The sequence below is a fragment of the Equus asinus genome, chromosome 5, assembly GCF_041296235.1.
Source record: "Equus asinus isolate D_3611 breed Donkey chromosome 5, EquAss-T2T_v2, whole genome shotgun sequence".
Taxonomy (NCBI): Eukaryota; Metazoa; Chordata; class Mammalia; order Perissodactyla; family Equidae; genus Equus; species Equus asinus.
Window position 1 is genome coordinate 105,448,094 of NC_091794.1, and position 21,124 is coordinate 105,469,217.

Consider the following 21,124-nt stretch of genomic DNA (forward strand, 5'->3'; position numbering starts at 1 on the left):
TTACATTTATTCATGCTAAATTTTTCCTTTGACACATCAAAGCAGCTTCTTGATTTGTTCTAAGTTCTTCCTCCAAGGTGTACAGAACCTGTGATTTGGGCTGCCTAATTCTAGTCATTGACAGCAGGTGCTGAACCTGGCCGAGCAAAGGGCAGCGGGCAGGCTCACAGGTGCTACTACAGGCTTCCTTTCGCACTGACACTGACTCGCTGAGCAGTCGGCTCTCCCGCAGTTTGTTTCCCAGAAACTCATCCAACTAGACCGTTATCCATTCCACACCTCTCTGCTTTGTTCATAAGGATCCACTGTCAAGCACCTAGATAAAACCCAAACATACTCTGTCTTCTACATGTTCTTAATCTACCAGCACAGGGACCCTATCGAGAAAAAAGAAAAATGAACGCAGGAAAAGACAGAAGGAAATGAGGTGAACCTGGCCTGACTGGCTCTTGGCAAATCTATAGTGGCTCTGAGTGCTCACTACTGTCTGCTCCAGGGGCTCATTAAATATGGTCAAGCTCTACCCAAATTCATCACCAAAGATCAGGTATCCCACCCACACCCCCACCAAATGTCCCAACATCCCTGCGCTGGTCTCCTGAGATTTATGAATCAGAGTTCACAATCAGACAATAAGAAGCAGGAGGAAAGCAAAGAAACACTGGAAGCCAGACCACTGATAAACAGTTTCTTTTTTTTTTTATTAATAGGTCTAAAGAAAATCTTCATTGAGTCAGGGGATGTAATACAAATTATGGTGACCTGTATATAAAACCTGGCACCAAATTGGGCCTTTCAGAAATATTTATATATAAAAATATGCACTAAAATCTGCACCAGAACGCAGTGCAGGTTAACTGACACCCCCGATGGGAGTGCTTACAAGGGTGGGTCTGGTGTGTAGACGCAGGGAGGTCTTGGTCCTACAGCCTTGGGGGGAGCCCCATGCGAGAATGGCCTACTCAGAAGAGGAACCCGAAGAGCATATCTTTGAAGGCAGGACCCCTGTGAGCACCGAAATGCCACAAGCCTGGCATAAAACAAAAATGGTGCTGGAAAGAAAGGCAGGAGAGAAAGGCTGTCCTTTCCCTCGTCACTGAGCTCTGACCACTAGTAGAGGATTCCGGATCTCTGCAGACAAACCACCTAGAGGAACTTTTGCAATTTCCAAATATATTTTTTCCAAGGAAGCTGCCCAATTCCGACTCAAGGAGCCAAATCACAATTAGCCTGATTTTAAGGATTAAGAACTAGTTCTTATGCCATTTTCTGCAGGCCAAGACTGCAATACCTGTCAGGACGTCTATGGTCACAACAGAAAAGTCTAACAATCATGGCCTCAACCTATTTGTCTTGAACCAAATACAACTGAGCAATTCTAGGCCAGAAACTATACTTCACAGGCAATGAAATTAAATGAAAAAGCAGCTTCGATGAACATTGGAATTCCCCCTTCAGAGTGCAAACGATCTTTGCACAAGGCAACTGAAGCCTTTGGGAGAAGCAGGGTCATTATTGCACTTCCGTCTTCAAGGAGGAAGACACAGTTCCTTCACTGGCAAGCCCTGTCATTCCGGCTGCCCAGGATCAGGACTGTTGTCTATGGGCCTTCTCATCCACGGAGGAGCTGAGGTCCCTGGTCTGCTCATCCGTGGCTCTGTGGAGAGTGGCAGCTTCCCTGACTCAGTTGCTAAGCTGCTGCCCAAACAACTGGGCTCCACGGATGGGAAATACACCAATGAGAACCTGAAAGAAACGGAGGGTGGGCGCAGTGGAGCATCAGGAGGGCCAATGGGGGCAGGGGAAGCAGCTGCCTTGTGGGCTTCAAGTGGCCTGCAAGGACATCAGTGCCTCTACAATTTCAGGGCTCCTAACAGTTACTGAAAGGGCTGGGAGTCCTTCCTGTCATTCTAGTGGATTCCGAAAAGGGAAAACAGCCGTCCTACCAATTTCTATCCAAAAGCAGAGTGATTTCTCAGCTGCCTTGAGGGTGGTTTTTTTTTCCTTCCCAGTCCCCAGCTCGATGGTCTTGCTGCAGGGTTATCTGACACTTTTCTTCAACTGTGGCAATAAATGAAAGGAGAGATGAAGGACTAAAGCGTCAGAATCACAATTTAGGCAAAAAGCCGGGAGCCACGTTAGGCTGTTAATGAGGGACTTTCGCTCTCAAGCAGTGTATTTCAGGACCCAAATGCTCAGAGGAAGAGACAGGTGCTCCCCGTGTCACTGGGGCCTGGCGCCAATTATTATTGTATCTTGCAAGACCCAGATGACAGAAGACACTTCGCCAAGTTACTATGGCCCTTTCAGGACAGGGGGCCAACGCCAGCGGCTCCTTCACCAAGTCTTAGGGCATTTTAATCCACTTTAAAATGACCTGACAACACCCTCTAGTGGAAATTACAAATAAAACATGGGCCAGGCATCCCATTGACCTTCTGATACCAGAGTGGTTTCAAGATTCCCCATAAAATGGAATAAAACAAAAACAAAACATTATCTTTAAGAACATAAATAATAAAAAAAAGGTGGGAGTTCCCCAGCCATCCTTAGGTCCCTCTCTGCCAAATCACCTTCCCTCCTCAGAGACTCTGCCTTCAACACGCTCTAAGAAAGGGCAACACATTTGGGAGAGCTGTCGGTCCCCTCAGAGTTTGGGCAGACTGCCTGCTGGTGCCAGAATGATGCCAAAGACATAGAAGAGTCCCAGCAGGAGGTTGAGTTTGGCAGTCCTCTGGGGCAGTTTGTTGAACGTCTGGCTTCGGAACTGTCTCTCGAGGGAGAAGGCCATGGGAATGGTGAGCAGGGGGAGTGCCAGGCTGATGCTGCAGTGCGTGGCCAGGATGCTGAAGATCAGGTAGGGCAGGAAGAGCAGTGTGTTATACAGCATGTAGGAGAAGGTAGGGCCAATGAGGATAGCGAGCGTGACGATGCCAGCCTCCCGGTCGGACTCCATGTCCCTGGTGTTGTTGGAATGGAGAATGGCCTCGGTGCTAAGGGCGAGGGGGATGGCGTAGACCAATGGGAAGACTGCCAGGGACCCCACCTGGACGGCATAGGCGAACATCACTGCTAGTGGGCCAAAAGTGATGAGGATGATGAGGTCTCCCAGAGCCACGTACTTGAATCCAATTCCTACGGCCAGAAAACCCAGAGAGTTGGTGTGAGATCAAGGGCTGGAAATTGAGGGACTGTTCATCAGTCAAAAAGCAGACCACTTTGGGCTGGGAACGGTGAAATTCTTAGACTGTGAGGGTGGGCAGTCATTGAGCTCCCACCCGCTCCAGGGCAAACCTTGATTTCTTCTCCAATGACAGAGGTACAGAGAATACTGGTCTTGCAGCACTGGTAGGTTTCAGAGTCGAACCCAAGTTCCCCTTCCTACTGTCCCCCAACAAAGCCCCACAACAAAGAGCAGAGGCTTCGCACTACACACACAGTTCAACGAGGATCTAACAGGTCTTACAATCCCGTTCACCCTTCACCAAGCCCTGCAAGACATCGCTTCTGTCTGTAGCACGCTTAGATCAGTCCTTCACAGAATACCCCTCCCAGTCTCTAACTTTTCCACCTCCCTCCTCAGCTACCTCCAGAGCCATCTTCTGGTTTTGAAAACCCCAGTGAATCTCAGTGAAATTCCAGGATCTCCAAACTCTAACACGTGAACAAACTTCACCCACACAATGAATGAAACAGCCAAGACAGTGAAGTTATAACGCTGCTTCCCCTCTCTGGTTCCCATGAAGTGAAAACTCTCAATCAGCCCTAATTTTTCCTCCTGTGCTGCCAATCTACTTCAAATCCTGTCTAAGTTACTTCTTTCAAACCTGCCCAGTTTCTCCATCTCCCAGCCACACTCCATCCCACCTCACTCCATCCCCATATCCAAGTCATGGTCATCCATACCTGGAATACTGTGACACCCTCCCAAACAGTCCCTGGCTTCCTTTCTTGTAACAACCTCCCCCTCCCCACCCCTAATCTAATCTCCACACTGCTGCCAGAGCCAGCCTTCAAAAATACTGATCTGACCACGCCCCTCTTCCAATAGACACCTGAAAACCCTTATCAACAAGTTCTCCTCAGGACAAAGGCCTCAGATCTCTCACTTGGCTCACCTCTGGCCCTGCCCGGCCTCTCTCCCGCCTTACCTTGACTCTCCTCCCGTCTCCACTCAGACTTCTTTCAGCTGCTCAGAGCCTTCAGACACCCCTCCACCTTTGCCCAACTAACTCCTATTCATTCTTCAAGACCTTAAATACCACTCCTCAAGGCAGCCTTCCTTCACCCTGGAGACCACATTTGGTCCCCCTGCAAGATGCTCCCGTGGCACCCTGACTTCCACTTTTATAAACTTCATCACACTTCTAATGACTTAATCTCTGTCTTTCCCACCAAACTGTAAGTTCCATGAGGGCAGGGCCTGGGTCTGGTTTCTTCACAGCTCACTCCCCAAGGCTTGACACAAAGGCTGAACTGAACACAGAGCTACAGTAACAAGCACCTGGAATTTGGGACCAAGGTCAGCCAAAAGGTCCCGCTCAGATTGAAACAGGTAAAGCAACACGGAACAGGAGAGAGGCACCCACTTGAGAAGGCGAGCCACACACACACCACCACCAAAGCCTGGGAAACCTCCAGATCTAACCAAGCTAACCAGACGCAGCCTCAGGACCAGAAAATGAAGACAACCACTGGGTAAGCAATTGCATTTTATCCAGCCTAGAAAGATAAGGGACACTGATCTGTAGAGGATCTAAAGGCCTGGCAGCCAAAGAGCAAGAGTCAGCCCAAGTTTCCCTCCACACCAGCATTTGGTGCTAGACCACCTCCAGTGCTTTAGAATGAAGCATCCCCGGGAAAGCACATCACAGCCACGGACCCCGATACCCACCGACACACAGCAAACTAATTCTGTACTCCCCACGCAGCATTTTCATAAACAATTTGGTCTTCTGAGGACATGCCCTCCAGAAGGAAGTTCTCTCAAGGAGAACATCAGCTCCAGTTCTAAATTAGGAAGTCGATGTCTCTTGCAATCTCTCACACATTTAAGGGACTGGCCCTGCCCAAGGAAGATGCCGGGCAGCAATGCTCCCAGCATGATCCAGCAAGTTTCTCCACCAGCTGCTTCTCTTCTTTTGCTCAGCTCTCCAAAGAGACTTCAGGGCTCTGGCTATGGAAGAAAAGACAACAGCTCCAGAGACTTGACCTTTGGCTAGGTTACCCAAGAACATTTCCTTGGCTCAGCTGGCAAAAAAATGACATAAGAATAAGCCCCACCTTAAACAGGCCCTACACAAAAACCAACCACAAACCCACTCTAGGGATGAGAAGGGTCTGGCAACCTTCTTGAGATTATCTGACACAAGAAAATAACAGAGCCCATGGGGAGAAAGCCCTGTTTCCAGAGTGTCAGTCACACGGCCCAAGGCTCATGTGCACCACCTGGTTCAGAGAGGGGGCCCTACTGGGAGTGTCCTTTTAGGCATTCCCACCCCTGCCAACACCATTTTCCAAATAAGCCAGCACAGTGAAATATTAGGCCGGTTCTCCACACACAAGCCAGAATGAATTTGTTAAAACATGAATAAAAATGTTGGCTAGGATATGGAGTAACTGGAACTCGCATAGATTGCTGGTGGGAACGTAATGGCAGTACAACCACTTTAGAAAATACTTTGGCAGCTTCTCATAAAGCTAAACATCATCTACCCTATGACCCACCAATTCCATTCCTAGGCATTTACCCAAAAAAAATGAAAAAAAAAAATCCACAGAAAGACTTGAACATGAACATTCAGTCATAATAGTCAAAATATGGAAACAACCCAAATGTGGCCAAACAAGAGAACAGATAAACACATTGCAGTGTGTCCACAGGATGGATCCTACACGGCGATACAAAGGAACTACTGACGCAATCCCAACCCGATGAATGTCAAGACCACCGGGCTGAGCCAAAGAAGCCAGGCTGGAGAATTCACACTGAATGATTCCATTTATATAATGATCTAGACCAGGCCAAACTAATCTACGTGAAAGAAATCAGAACAGTGGCTGCCTCTGGACAGGGGTGGGGAGAGTGGGGATCGATGGGGAAGAAGCACAAGAAAGCTTCTGGGGGTGACAGAAACACACTGTATCATGATAGGGGTGTGGGTTAGATAGCCATACGCATCTGTCAAAATTCATCAAACTATAACATTAAGATCTGTGCCTTTCACAGTATGTCAGTTTTATACCAAACAAAGTCGATGTTAAAAAACATAGATTATGTCATTACTTTGCTCAATACATTTCCACATCTCCACATCTGCTCATTCAATAAATATTAAGTACTGACTACAAGCCGGGCACTGTTCTGGGCACCATGGGCCCAGGAGAGAACAAAGTGACTAAAATTCCTAACCCTAGGGAGCTTACAGTCTAAGTGGGAAGACGACTAACAAGTCAGTCCTTTGCATGGTATGTTAGAAGGTGTACCTGCCATGAAGAAAAATAGAGCAGAGAAGAGCAATAGGGAAGGTATTGTGGGGGAAATACAGAGGAGTATGTGTGTAATTTTTTTTTCAGCTGCTGCAAAAAGCTTTAATATTTTCTCATTTTAAACAGAGCAGAAAGCAAAGCCTCACTAAACAGCTGATATTTCAGCAAATGGGTGGAGGAGGTTAGATCGCAAATCATACAGATAGAAGGGGAATGAGCATTCCAAACCCAGGAGACAGCATCTGCAAAGGACCTGAGGCAGGAGCACAGCTAGTATGGTCGAGAAACAGCCAGGAGGGCAGTGTGGCTGGAGCAGGGTGAGCAAGAGGAAAGAAGAAGGGGCAGGTTAGAGAGCTGGGGAGAGGGGTGAGGGGGGAGCAGACAATGTAAGGCCCTGCGGGTCACTGCAAAGACCCCGGCCTTTGCTCTGAATGAGATGGGAGCCTTGGAGAGTTTTGAGCAGAGGACTGATGTAACTGAGGATTACTCTGGCTGCTGGTTGGGAGCAGCCTGAAAGGGACAAGGGGGTGTGCACAGGGATCAGTGAGAACCTGCCGCAGTAATCGAGGGAGATGACAGCGGTGGTGGTGGGAGGTGCTGGGAAGTGCTCAGGGCCCAAATGCATTCTAGAAGTAGAGTCAACAGGATTGTGATGGACTAGATGCAAGATGGGAGGAAGACGACTCAAGGATGATGCCATGATTTTTAGCCCAAAGAACCAGAAGGATGAAGCTGCCATCAAGTGAGATGGGGAAAGCTGTGGCTAGAGCAGGTTTCTATGGGGAGAAGATCAGGAATTTGTTTTCAGACACGTTAAGCTTGAGATGCCTGTGAGACCTCTAAGAGAAGTTACTGAGTAAGAAGTTGGATATGAGTTTGGAGTTTAGTGGAGAGATCTGGTCCAGAGGTATAAACTTGCAAGTCACCAGCTTAACAGATGACATCTGAAGCCATGAGACTGCCTAAAATCTCCAAATCTAGCTCTATTTACTCAAATAGAGCTAGAGAAAAGAGGTCCAAGGACTGTGGCTGTTGGTTGGGAATGAGGAGGAACCAGCAGAGGATGCTGAGGCCCTACAAGACCAGCATGGTCTAGCCCCTGTCCATCTCTCCAACTATATCTCATTCTCCCTCTTCATCACAGTGGCCTTTCGGTAGATCCTAGAAGATGCCAAGCTCCCTCCACTCCAGGACAATTGCATTTGCTGTTCCCTCAGCCCTGAAGGACTCGGCACCCAAATCAGACCCCAATTCTGCCCTATGGCTGGCTCCTTACCCTTCAAGTCTTAGTTTAAGTGTCACCTTCACAGAGAGGGCCTCTTCCCTCCACCACTACTTTGCACGTTCTATTACGGCACCCTATTGATTTCCTTTATTGAACTTTTTACAGTTGGCTGCCAGGACACCACAGTCTCGGTTTTCCTCTTTCTCTTCCAGATGCTCCATCACAGTTCTCTTTACCTGTTCCTTCTCTTCTCCCCACCTCTTAACATTGGACTGCCCCTGGTCTCAGTCCTGGTCCCCCTCACATCTCTGCCAACACTCCCTTCTCCAGGGACCCCACCCAGTCATACAACTTTATCTATGTGCCAATGACTCCCAAATATATATATATATCTCCAACTCAGACCTCTCCCTGAACTCACCCTCCTATATCCAACTATCATTTTGTCATCTCCATTTGGAGATCTCATACATTAAGATGTGCAAAATCAATTTCCTAACTTTCTCCCCCAAAATCTATCTTCAATCTTCTCTACCTCACTTAACATCGATTCTATTATTCCAGTTGCTCAGGCCAAAACCTTTGAGTTAGGTTTAACCCCTCTGTTTCTCTCCTGTCTAACATCCCACCCATCGGCAAACCCTGTCTACCTTCAAAATATACTCAGAATCTGACCGCTTCTTCCCTCTCCACTCTGCCACTCTGACCCAAGCCACCAATCTCGCCTGGACTACTCAGCAGCTTCTTCCTTGGTCTTCCTGCCTCTACCCTCACCCACTCCCCTTTATCTACTCTCAGTACCTCAGCCAGAGGCACAGTCCTAAAATTAAGGCATACACAATCTGTGTGCCTCTCTGCCCTCCCTAAACATACTTCCCTAACTTTACCTTCTTTTACTCTCTCCCACATTCACACACTGGACTCTGTGCTGTTCCGCAAGCTTTTCAGGGACACTCCTGCCTTTGGCAACTGCCATTCCAAGATGTGGAAAGCTCTTCTTCCAGCTACCTGCTTAGCCAACACCCTCACCTCTCACCTCCTTCAAGCTTTGCCCACGTTACCTTTCTGATGAGGTCTACCCTAATCAAACTACTTAAAATGGTCAGCTGTGTCCTCCTTCCTTGCTCTACTCACTTTTTTCCCCATGGTACTTACCATCTTTTCATATACTATAATCAGGACACCAATCCATCGTGGCTTACGAGGAACTTTCCTGGTTACAGCACCAAAAGTACCACATCCTGGGAACCCTCTCAGCACCGAGCAAAGCAAGACATTGGTCATCTTAACTATAATTTACTAACTACACTTACTATTTTTACTTTCTGTCTCTCCTCACAATATATAAAATAACTCCCACAAGGGCAGGGACCTGTGACTGCTGTGTTCATGCAGAACAGTGCCTGGCTCCTAAGAGTCACTCAATAGGGCTTAACCACCTTCCTGTCACCGCCTTAATCAACCTGCTGCAAGGACTCACCTCGCAAATGAGCTGAAAGTAATCAGCTATAGAATTTGGAGTTCTACAAATTAAATTCCACTAAAATTGGAAACTGTGGCATTATAAGGTAGGACCAACAAAAGGAAACTAGACAGAGCAGTCCCCCTTATCCACGGGGGATACGTTCCAAGACCCACAGTGGATGCCTGAAACTGCAGATCATACAGAACCCTAGACAATGTAGATACTACGTTTTTTCCCATATACATACATACTTGAGGTACAACTGCAAAACCAGCACAAATTTCTTTTTCCTACCTCAAAATGTGACAGATAGATTTGTTCTTACCATAGATCTTAGCAACCTCAGCACATAATTTTTTTTCTTTCCTTATGAGGTCAAGAACTCGTAACTTTTCACTTAAATGGAGAACTTTATGGTTTCTCTTTGGCATATCCAAATTGCCAGCATCATTACTCTTGTGCTTTGGGGCCATTATTAAGTAAAATAACAGTGACTTGGACACAAGCACTGCGATACCAAGACAGTCGATCTGATAACCAAGATGGCTACTAAGTGACAAACAGGCAGGGAGCATATACAGTGTGGCTCTGCGGGACAAAGGGATGATTCAAGTCCAGGCGGGACGGAACAAGATTTCATCAAGCCACTCAGAACAGTTCGCAATTTAAAACTTATGAACTGTTTCTTTCTGGAATTTTCCATTTAATATTTTTGAACCTCAGCTGACTGCAGGTAACTGAAACAGCAGATAAGGGGGACTAATGTATCCAAAATTTCCATACGTATGTGTCATTCCTAACACCCATAAGTCAAGCCAGGATCTTCTCAACTCACTACTGTTTTCCAAAAATCCGCATGACCCACACATTACAGATTTCATGTAAATGGCCTGGTTCAGAAAAGAACCTTTCATCCCTCTCCTCTAGACCTATAACTCCTATGCAAAGCAGCAGTTTCCAGGACATGCAACCAAGACTTGCAGCACAGGAAACAGGCCAATTCTTACCTCCTGTGTAGAGAAAGGAGCCAGACAGGCCTCCAAAGTAGATGAGAGCCAAGTGCTCCAGTTTCAGAGGGGACAGATAGTAGAGGCAAGCGGCACAGACACAGCCCAAAGTGTAGAGGAAGACGCCAAACCGGACAACATCCTGGGGCTCCAAGATTCGGTCCACCAGGGTCCTGTCATCACTCTTTTTGTGGTCAATGCCCTTGGAAAAGTCATAGTAAGTGTTGACCAAATTGCCAGCCCCGTGCACAGCCAGGACAGCCACGGCACACCCCACCAACAGCCTGGGATCCAGGACGCCCTGGGATCTGTAGGCAAGGGCACTGCCCAGGGCCACCGGGGTGAGGGAGGCACTGAAGCTCCAGGGCCGCAGAGCCAGCACGTAGGAGGCGCACTTCTGCCTCCAGGAGCGCTGGGGGGGCCTGTCCTGCTCCAGACAGTCGTTCCCCAGGAGGTCCCTGTCCCCGGCCTTGGCCGTCTCTCCCGCCTGGATGTTAATCTTCTCCCCTGGGACCTGCGAGGCCGCCATGGGTCGTGGCTGAAGTCAACGTTAATAGTGAGCCACCCACACAACAGCGACCGCCCTGCGGCGAAGAGGGACGGGGCGGGGCGGGGCGGCCGGACCTGACCTTCCTGCGGTTCCGCCCCGGGTAGGGCTGGAGAGGCGGCGGGGCCCGGGGACAGCAGAGAGCGGCCTAGCACCCCACGCGGCCCGGCGGCACCGCCCCGGCCTCCTGTCGCCTGGACGAAGCCTGCCTCTGGGCCTCAGCCCCGGGCTAGAAGAGCCCAAGGCCAAGCTGCAGGCGCCTAGCCCAGCGTACCGGGGCCGCCATCTTGTGCGCCCGCCTCTGGAGGCCCGCCCGGAAACAGGGGCTGAGGCGCCGACTGGGCCGGGCGGGGCGGGGCCCTGCCGGGCCGGGGCCGGACCGGCGGCGGCCGCGGACTCCAGTCCTTCTCTCTCCGAAGGTTCGAGCCCGTAGCTTCTCCAGACCCGCTGGAAATAGCCTCATTTAGTATCACAAAAACGCCCACGAATGCTTATCGCTTTACGACTCACCAAGAGCTTTCACTCACCTAAATAGGGCTCATTCATTTTTTCGTCCAACAAGCATTTATTGAGAGCCTGCTGTATGCAACAAGCATTTATTGAGCACTTACTATGATAGGCAGAAGCGAGCAAAATGGACAAAAATCAGGGAACGCATTGAGGGCGGTGAGAAAGGTGTAATTATCCGCTCCCTCCCTTTTAAATGGGAAACTTGAAGCTCTGAAATGGAAAATAATGTCTAAGAAAGTACTGGCTCCAGTAATAATCACATCAGCATTTACCATATGCCATGTACTGCCTGCCTGCCTTTTTATTCCATAGTCTGGTTTATTTACTTATTCATGCAAATAACCTCCCTCCACCCCTCCCCACCAGGTGGCCATTGTGTCTCCATTGCCCACCTTCTGGGAGCTTATGTCGGCATCTGTAGCTGGTTCTGGCTGGAGAGAGCCAATTGCTAAAGTTTCAGGAATTTTGTGAGCAGGTCATTAAGCACAGCCATTACTAAAAATTAAATTACACAAACTTACAGTTAAACCATATTAAAAACAAAGGTAAAAAATACTCAAAACTTATTACTTTCTAATTATCACTACATTTTACTGATAATCACTACATTTTAGTATTTATACTCTTCAGGTTGTTTACATCTGTCGTATCTGCATTGTGGAAATACTACATGATAATGTGCTACTGCTCATCTCTTCCCAGCTTTTCATTCAGTGACATCCATTGGTAGCTTGAAATCTGCCACGATGGGAGTAAGGTGGTTTGGTGTTTTGTTTGTGTGTGTGTGTGAGGAAGATTGGCCCTGACCTAACAACACCTATTGCCAATCTTCCTCGTTTTGCTTGAGGAGGATTGTCCCTGAGCTAACATCTGTGGCAATCTTCCTCTATTTTGTACGTGGGACACGCCACAGCATGGCTTATTGAGCAGTGTGTGGGTCCACACCCAGGATGCGAACCTACAAACCCCAGGCCGCCGAAGCGGAGTGTGCCAACTTAACCACTACACCGCTAGGCTGGCCCCATGATGGGAGTATTTTTAGTGCACAAATCAGCAAATGCTTGATAATTGTTTTGTTGATCATCTAGACTTAAGAAAGTGACAAGGAAAAATTAATAATGCAGATTAAACTTAAAAGTCTGTCAACTCTGTAGCTGTTACTTGGTGAATACCAGCAAAAGTTTGAGGAAATATTCTTCCAGTATTGGAAAATTATTATCCAATTCAGCAAAAAAGCTTCTAATGTCATTGACAAACTAGTGAAGTTTCAACATATCTCTTGATTCTCTCATTTTCCTCTTACTCATTAACATAAAAGAAAATATCAACCAACATTCATGTGGAAACTATACTTATTGGTCAATTGCAGCCATAAGGAGGCTGCATAATATCAAAAAAAGCATACTGTTAGAATCAACCTGCCATATGGAAGGTTGCCCGTTACAATAAAGAATATTGTGTATTTTATTGCTGTTAGTAAGCTGTGTGCTACACATCCTTTATATGTGTTGTAATAACATATATAACACATAAAGTTGTAATACACATATAATGTATATGTACACAGGACTGACTACATAATTTTCGTGCCCAGTGCAGAATAAAAATGCAGGGCCCTTTGTTCAAAAATCATTAAGAACTTCAAGACACAACATTACGACCTCACAGGTCACATAGCCATGCAGACAGCCCTGTATATATACACTCGCCCCTCTCCTTTACCAACTAGTTGGTTGTTAAACATTTACAACTCCACCACCCAGCACATACTTGCAATACTGGCCAAACCTGAGTGTCCTATGCTGCCAAATCAGAGAAAAGGAAGAAGCAGATGCGTTAAAATCCTGGCTCCATCACTTACAACTCTACGACCTAACCTCTCTACCAGTTTACTCATGTATAAAGTGGGAACAAAGCCTGCCTCACGGAAATGTTCAGGAATAACAGTAACAGCACTTATTGACTGTCCACATTTGTCATACACTGTTTTGGTTTTTTTTTTTTTTTTAGGTTTTCACACTTTTTTTTTTTCAAACAAGTTTAGTAACATGGATACATGGGAGAACCCCAGGGATACTGAGCAACTCGGGCATGTGGCCAAAGCTGACACCTTATTTTTTTCTTCTTCTTCTCTCCAAAGCCCCCCAGTACATAGTTGTATATTCTAGTTGTAGGTCCTTCTAGTTCTGCCGTGTGGGATGCCGCCTCAGCATGACTTGACCAGCGGTGCCATATCCACGCCCAGGATCCAAATTGGCAAAACCGTGGGTGACTGAAGCAGAGCATGCGAATAACCACTCGGCCACCGGGCAGCCCCAGGCATACAATGTTTTAGGGGCTTTACATGTGTTAGTGTCTAACTGGGCAACACTGCCTACTGAGATAGGTACATTGTAATCCTTCCTGTTTTATAAATAAAGAAATAGGTACAAAGAGATACTTGCTCAGATAGTTAGTAAGGGTTGGAGCTGAGTTTCAGATTCAGTTAGTTCTACTCCAAGTTGCTTTTACCCACTAGTCTATAATGTCCACTAAGAATGCCTGATACTTTGTAAGTGTTCAATAAATATTAGTTACTATTTTAACATAATGGATAAGAAAGCTCTTTGTAAACTGAAAAGAGACCTACAAATGCATCTATTACTGTTGCTATAAAATCATCTTTGATTAACTAGAAAGCAGTTAATAAAAATAAATAAGTTCTGGGCATGTAATACAGCATGGTGATTATAGTTAATAATATTGTATTTCATATTTGAAAGTTGCAAAGAGAGCAGATCTTAAAAGTTCTCATCATAAGATAATCTGTGTATGACTCCACTCATATGAGGAATTTAAAACTATGGACCAAGAACAGTTTAGTGGATACCAGGGGAAAGGTGGGGTGGGGGGTGGGCACAAAGGGTGAAGTGGTGCACCTACAACATGACTGACAAACATTAATGTACAATTGAAATTTCACAAGATTGTAACCTATCAATAACTCAATAAAAAAAAATAGTTCTCATCATAAGAAAAAATTTTGTAACTATGTATGGTGACCAATGCTAATTAGACTTATTGTAGTGATCATTTTGCAGTATATACAAATATTGAAACATCATATTGTACACCTGAAACTAATGTAACGTTGTATGTCAATTATACCTCAACAACAACAAGAAAAGAAAACAGGGCTTTATCACGTCTTAGGGTGGCAAAAATCTCATACATTGCTAGTAGGAGTGAAAATTCATACCTCCCTTATAGAGATCAGTTTGAAAATATCCATCAAACATGAGTACACATGGATTTACCCTCTGACTCTATAATTCCATTTCTGCGTATTTATCTTGGTACACCTGCCAGGGAATAAAATTATATATGTTTAAACGCATTAGTAGGCAGCATCATTAGTAATAGCAAAAATTTGGAAACAACACGTGTCCATCAACAGAGGACTGGAAAAATAAATTATGGTATATCAATATGATGGAATACTAAGCAGTATAAAAACAAAAGAACAAGGAAGGCTTCTATATGCTAAAATGGAAAGATTTCCAAGATGCACTAAAATTTTAAAAAGTGCAGAACAGTGTATATAGTGTAACAAAAAGGGAAAATAAGAATATATATTTATATTTGATTGTATTTGCATAAAGAAACTTTAGGGATACTTAAGAACTAAGAAAATAAGTAGTAAAGGGGTATGGTTGGAGTAAGACTTTTCATGATAAATATAATTTTTATTTATTTTGAGATTTGAACAGTGAATATACAACATAGTTGAAAATGTATAATTAAAAATAGAGATGAACACAAGTGAAAAATGTGAAATTCAGAGGAACAATTAGTTCACAGAAGAATCAATACAATGAAAAGATTCTAAACCTAAAGTAGTAATCATATATATATATTTAAATCTTTCAATAGCCACAGAATATTACCAAACTTTTTTTCCAGAAGTTTAGGACTTCTGGAAACTTACATCTCTTCAACAAACATTTCTTTTTATTACACCAGTAATTGATGGCAATGTATAAAGAAAAAAATTATGCTTTCCCCAAATCCCATTACATCTTAGTTTTCTGTTTCCCCATGTGAACATAGAACACATAAGAAATACGTGCTTTTTAAAAATTATCTTATACTGTTGTATGACATATTTTTGAAACAAATTGAGAACTCTTTTCCTTCTTAGAAAATATTCAACTACGTTATCTTTATTAGTGGCTACATATGTTCTCCTTAATATGAATGCTTATTTTATCAGACTCGGATTATGAGTTATTTAGGAATTTTCAATGTTTATTATAATAAACAGAATGTATTTTAAAACTGAGATGTCAAATTCCATTTTTACAAGTGATTTTTTGAAAGGATGACAATAATGATGTTGCTTTGAAATTATTTACGAGTGGCTCATCTAGTTAAAACTTGGCAATGGTTTTTCGCAAATGATCTTGTGAGCTAGACAATTTTGGGAAAGTGGGAAAATTCAAGTAAAAACTTGCAAATGCATATTACACTTAACAAAAGAGAAATGACGGGTGCAGGGGGAGCGCTAGTCCGAAAATTTGACATCTTTTGCTCCAGTAATCACAAGGCGCCGGCATCGTTCACACTCTGGTCTCAGAATTAAACCCGGCGGGGTCGCTAATGCCCGCCCACCGCCTCCCCGTCCCCTCTAACCACACCCAAACAGCGGACTCCGTACGGCTGCGACCCCAGCGCCGAGGGGAATTATAGTAGGGATGCACCGGATGTGTGCGTGGAAGTGCCTGAAGTCAACTCACGACCGATTGGCTCTCCCGAGCGAAGCTAAGCCTCCTTTCGCCTGCCACTGGCCGCGTGGTTTGTCTATTTGAACAGTCCCCGCCCCCTGGGGAAGCCGGGTCCCGAAGCCTCAAGGCTCCTTCATTACTATTGGCCCGTTTTCCAGTCCATCTTCTTCTTACGCCTGTCGATTGGTCCTTAGGGATGGGAGCCCGCCCTCCCTCCCTCCCTCCCTCCCGGCTTAGAGGACAGCGGGCCAGGCGGGTGGTGGGGTTGGGGGCCTGAAGTGGTGGTACCGGCGCTGGCGGCGGCAGCAGCTGAGGTCTTGGCCGAAGCCGCGCGGTGAGTCTGGGGCCTGGTACCGACCCCTCCAAGGCGGCGGAATGTCCAGACCCACGGCAAGCATGGTCCGTGGGGGGGGCCCCGGGAAGTCGCTTGTGTGGGACGTGGGGTCCCCTCAGTACCGGCCCCACGGAGTTGGGCGCCGCCTGAGCCCTTGGTCCCCACCCCGTGAGGCGACGCCCACCTCCTCCCGGACGCCCAGGAGACCTCTGCACCCTTCAGCCTGCTGTGGTCTCTGGCGCCGCGAAGGCCGGCCCATCCGCTCCGGTACTGCCGGGGCGCCTTTGGATCTCCTTGCCGGTCAGCCACCCCTTGTTGTGAGCCACCTACAGATTGTCCTCAGAGGGACCAGCGTCAGTGTCAGCCCCGTGCACTCCACCCCGGAAATTTCTCAAGGACCCAGTCCCGGAGCTGAGCTCGGTTCCATCCTTGGCTTTCACCCTTTGCCTCCCCGCCCCCATCCCTATTTCAGCCGCCCAACTTTAACTTTTGTGAGCCCTCGCCGAGACCCCTAGAGGATTTGACTTCCAGTATTTTAATCGAATTCTGCCTGGAGCAGATGGTTTGTGAGTCTTAGACCTTATAAAGATACACTGATTCTTTCCTGAGAATGGTAATTCCTTGCCAGCCTTCCTCCCCCTCATCACAGTCGCCACACGCGCGCTCTACCGTAGTTTTCTCATCAGGGATCCTTAGGTTTCCTCTCCCCTGAAGGATATTTCCTTCTACAGTCTTTTTCTTGGCAACAGAGTATTTAAAAGCTTTTCAAAACCAGTTATTCCCTGTTTTTTTCCTGTGCATCTCACAAATTTTTTCAAAAATAAGAATTTTGAAAAATTGATTTTCTGGTATAATCTGGACATTCCTAGGATAGCTATGGATGTTAACTGCCAGGGCAATCTGGGCTGAGCCCTGTTATGTCCACTTTATTGTGGTTGCCTGATTATTTATGTCCTTCTAGATCGTAAGCTCATTGAGGGAAGGGACGGTACCTAATTGAGGAAGGAAGGAATGATTTCAGGAGCTAATCAATCTCTTATAGCTCACATTCCCAGTACTAGTATTTTGTAGAGCTGCACCGTCCAGTACAATGACCACCAGTCACATGTGGCTTAGCGCACTTGAAATGTGACTAGTCTAAAGTGAGATTGCCGTAAGTGTAAAATGCACACTTACACTGAGATTTTAGAGACTCAGAACAAAAAAAGAATGGAAGATGTATCAATAATTTTTTATACTGATAACATTGAAATGATATTTTGGAAGTATGGGATTAAATTAAATGTATTAGTTACACCTATTTGTTTGCCTTTTTTGATATGGCTAGTAGGAAATTTAAAATTACCTTTGTGGCTTGCATTATATTTCTGTTGAACAGTGCTGCTATAGAATAATACTTTCCCTCTCTAAGTTGAACTCTTTGAGGAAAGGGACAGTCTTGGCGTGTTTTATTCTCTCTGCCTCTAGTACCTGGCACTGTGCCACTTACATAATGATAATAATGATGATAATAGCTAACAATTGCACTGCGTGCCCGGCACTGTTTTAAGCGCTTTTTAACATGTTTTAACTCATTTAATCCTCACATCAACCCTATGAGTTAGGTGCTATTATCCTCCTGTTGCAGTTGAAGAAACTGAGACATTTTAAGTATCTTCCTCAAGGTATATAACTTTGAATTGGATTCAGAACAGGTAGTCCAGCTCCACAGCACACAATTTGACCCTCTCTGCTACCCTGCCTTTTGTAAATGGCAGTCATTGTTAAATGAATTGAGGCTTTCTACACGTTCCTCAGTGAGGTCTCCCAACCTTTTTAGGATCCCCTACCTGACATGGGCTGGGTGGAGATTTGTGTTGAGGAACTGGGGCCATAAATAAATTCATCGCCATGGTTTGTTATCCAGAATATTTAAAGGAAGCTTCTCTCCAAAGAAGCTCAGGGCAAGATGCTTGGGACCGGACCTGCCGCCGCCACCACAGCTACCACCACATCCAGCAATGTGAGCGTTCTGCAGCAGTTTGCCAGTGGTCTGAAGAGCCGGAATGAGGAGACCAGAGCAAAAGCTGCCAAGGAGCTCCAGCACTATGTCACCATGGAGCTTCGAGAGGTTGGGGTTTCTGTGATTTGGGGCCAGCCATCATGGAGTGTTTGGGCTAAATGTACCATCACTGGTTTAGATTCCTTTTGACAGCTAAGTAAGGATTCCGAAAATGCAGAGGTTCTGTTTTAGAAAGGCACCCAGTTTCTCATGACCGTAGAAGGTGCAGGTTCCTTTGCAGTGGTTACACATTTCTGTGGCATTTCGTGTGTTGTCATATTTTAGGAGTCAGCGTAGTCAGCTGTTTTTAAAATTTTTTTTCTTTTTCCCACCACATTCTAGACCCTCAGTTCTTTCTGCTTGGTAACAATGGTTGGGATGATGGGGCTGGCCCAGTGGTGCAGCAGTTAAGATCACGCGTTCCACTTTGGCAGCGCGGGGTTCACTAGTTTGGATCCCGGGGCGGACCTATCCACCGCTTGTCAAGCCATGCTTTGGCGGGCGTCCCGCATATAAAGTAGAGGAAGATGGGCATGGATGTTAGCTCAGAGCCAGTTTTCCTTAGCAAAAAGAGGAGGATTGGCAGCACATGTTAGCTCAGGGCTAATCTTAAAAAAGAAAAAAAAAAAAACAATGATTGGGATGGGTTTGAAGAGTTGATAGCTTGAGGCTTTCTAAATAGAGACCAGACTTGAGGTCAGGGACAGTGTGTCTTGTTCATCCTTGTACGCCTGGTACTAGGTATAACCTAGGACGGGATGTGGCCTGCCATGGAGTAGATTCTCAATAAGTATTTGTTAAACAGATGAGTTGCAAGTTCAGTTGTTTTACAATTTAAAACTATAGAAATGGGCAGTAGCTTTGTCGTCTTTGGTTTGAACTGTACCTGCTGGCTACCTCTCATGTCCTAATCTTTGGAAGCGCCCCCCCCACCCCCTACCCCGCATAAGGGAAACATTAGAAATTGTTCTGAGTACATCTTCCTTTTCAGATGAGTCAAGAGGAGTCAACTCGCTTCTATGATCAACTGAACCATCACATTTTTGAACTGGTTTCCAGCTCAGATGCCAATGAGAGGAAAGGTGGCATCTTGGCCATAGGTAAGGACAGAGTCTCTGATGACAATAACAACTAGGAATAAAGGACTGCTTACCTTTGTGTCCACTGCACTCCATGTTTGCCACTTACTAGAGGCTTAGTTCATAATTGTTTAATGAATTTGGAGGAGCCTGGTGGCTTTCAGTGTACTTATTCAGGTATTCTAGCAACACTACTGGGACGTAGGCAAAGCGTGTTTTTTCAATACAGAGTATCAGAACCGTTAAGGGACTTTTCTAGGGCCAGACAGTATGTCAGAGCTGAGACTAGGAGCCAGCTTTCTTTCCACTTCCCCATGTTGCTTTTTGCAGGCTCTGGTTTCTCTGTGGAGCAAAGTTTGGCATAGTGGGGCTCACAAATGGAAAAGTAGAACTGGGGTACAGTGAATAAAGGCAGGTCTTTTTCAACTCCCAGGGACTGCTCATCCATCCTGTGAATTATTACTCAGTCCCAGTTTGTTTTCTTTTCCTCCCTGGGAAAACAAATTATATATACTAAAATGAGGTCATTTTGCTTTATGTAAGTAGTTCTGGCACAAATATCAAACCTCTTGGTTAAAATGAAAATTATCTGCATCCTTACCATCTGGAAGGTGCAGTCTGTACTCAAAAGGAAGGGGTCACCAGCTTTCCTTTTAAGGCAGTATTCTTTCTGGACAGCATGTGCACGTCCTCACCTTTTTCTTTCCTCTTTTCCAGCCAGCCTCATAGGAGTGGAAGGCGGCAATGCCACCCGGATCGGCAGATTTGCTAACTATCTTCGGAACCTCCTTCCCTCTAATGACCCAGTTGTCATGGAAATGGCCTCCAAGGCTATTGGCCGCCTTGCCATGGCAGGGGACACTTTCACTGCTGAGTACGTGGAGTTTGAGGTGAAGCGAGCCCTGGAATGGCTGGGTGCTGACCGCAACGAGGGCCGGAGACATGCAGCTGTGAGTGCCTGTGGGGAGGAGCACAGCCAGGCCTCGGGAGGGATGGCACCGTGTCGAGGTCCCTCACTCTGTTTGCTCAGGTTTCTGAAAGGCAAAGAATAAGAGAGAACACTCTAGGCAAAGGCACTGTGCTTCTTGGTGGCCTCAGATTCTGTCCCGAATTCCTTTCTCTCTTCACCCTAAGCTCCATAACTGAACAGGAAACTTTAAATTCTCTTTTGTTGCTTGAGAGGCAGCCTAAGTGCAGTGCTTATCCTGACTTCTGATTTTCTAGAATCAAAATTGCCTACCGAGCACAAGCCACCCCTCAGCCACAGGCAAGAAGAAGCCACAAGACAAAGGGCTTACAAAGCCCCAGATGACTGTACAGTCTGCACTATCCCTTCGGTATCTTTGCCGTGGTCTCTGCACGCACCCTGGGAATGTGGAAGTACTGGGATTAAGAGAGGAGCAGGGGAAGTAGGTACTTTCACTGGCCCTAGTGGGAGAGTTCGTCTGCCTTCTCCCAGGCCTTTCCTGTTTGTTTTTTAGACATTTGATGATTGGTACCTAGCCCAAATTTCCTCTTTCCCCATTGGCTGCATTTGGGGGAGTGGCAGCTTCTTATCCTCTTCTTCCAGTGGCATACCTCACAGCTTTTGGAGGCTCGTCCCTGAAAAAGGCTGGTTTGATGGGCTAGGATTCCAGGCTGTGGGACAGGGGAGAGTCTGTCCT

General features: G+C 46.1%; 2 protein-coding genes across 9 annotated transcripts in view; one reads left to right on the forward strand and one right to left on the reverse strand.

Annotated features, from left to right (window-relative positions):
* Positions 1–682: 682 nt before the first annotated feature.
* On the reverse strand, positions 683–11,020 carry UBIAD1 (UbiA prenyltransferase domain containing 1). 2 transcript variants are annotated; one of them, XR_011503635.1, is made up of 3 exons: positions 10,187–11,020; positions 4,895–5,176; positions 683–3,135 (listed from the first exon to the last, which is right to left on the reverse strand). XR_011503635.1 is itself a non-coding variant. In XM_014849802.3 (2 exons), the coding sequence occupies exons 1-2, from the start codon at positions 10,713–10,715 to the stop codon at positions 2,648–2,650; spliced, it is 1,017 nt and encodes a 338-aa protein (XP_014705288.1). In that variant the 5' UTR covers positions 10,716–11,020; the 3' UTR covers positions 683–2,647. The 2 variants fall into 2 exon arrangements, 1 of the variants encoding a protein (XP_014705288.1); XM_014849802.3 differs by lacking the exon at positions 4,895–5,176.
* Positions 11,021–16,199: 5,179 nt separating this feature from the next.
* Positions 16,200–21,124, forward strand: part of MTOR (mechanistic target of rapamycin kinase) — a 119,592-nt gene continuing 114,667 nt past the window's right edge. For 4 of the 7 annotated variants that reach the window (XM_044769663.2, XM_014849803.3, XM_044769666.2 and 1 more), the window contains exons 1-4: positions 16,202–16,340; positions 18,247–18,450; positions 19,373–19,481; positions 20,178–20,410. In XM_044769663.2, the coding sequence (XP_044625598.1) occupies positions 18,289–18,450; positions 19,373–19,481; positions 20,178–20,410 (504 nt within the window). In that variant the 5' untranslated portion in view covers positions 16,202–16,340; positions 18,247–18,288. Of the gene's footprint in view, positions 16,341–18,246; positions 18,451–19,372; positions 19,482–20,177; positions 20,411–21,124 lie in introns of all 7 variants that reach the window. The other 3 variants (XM_044769665.2, XM_070511090.1, XM_044769664.2) reach the window with 2 other exon arrangements.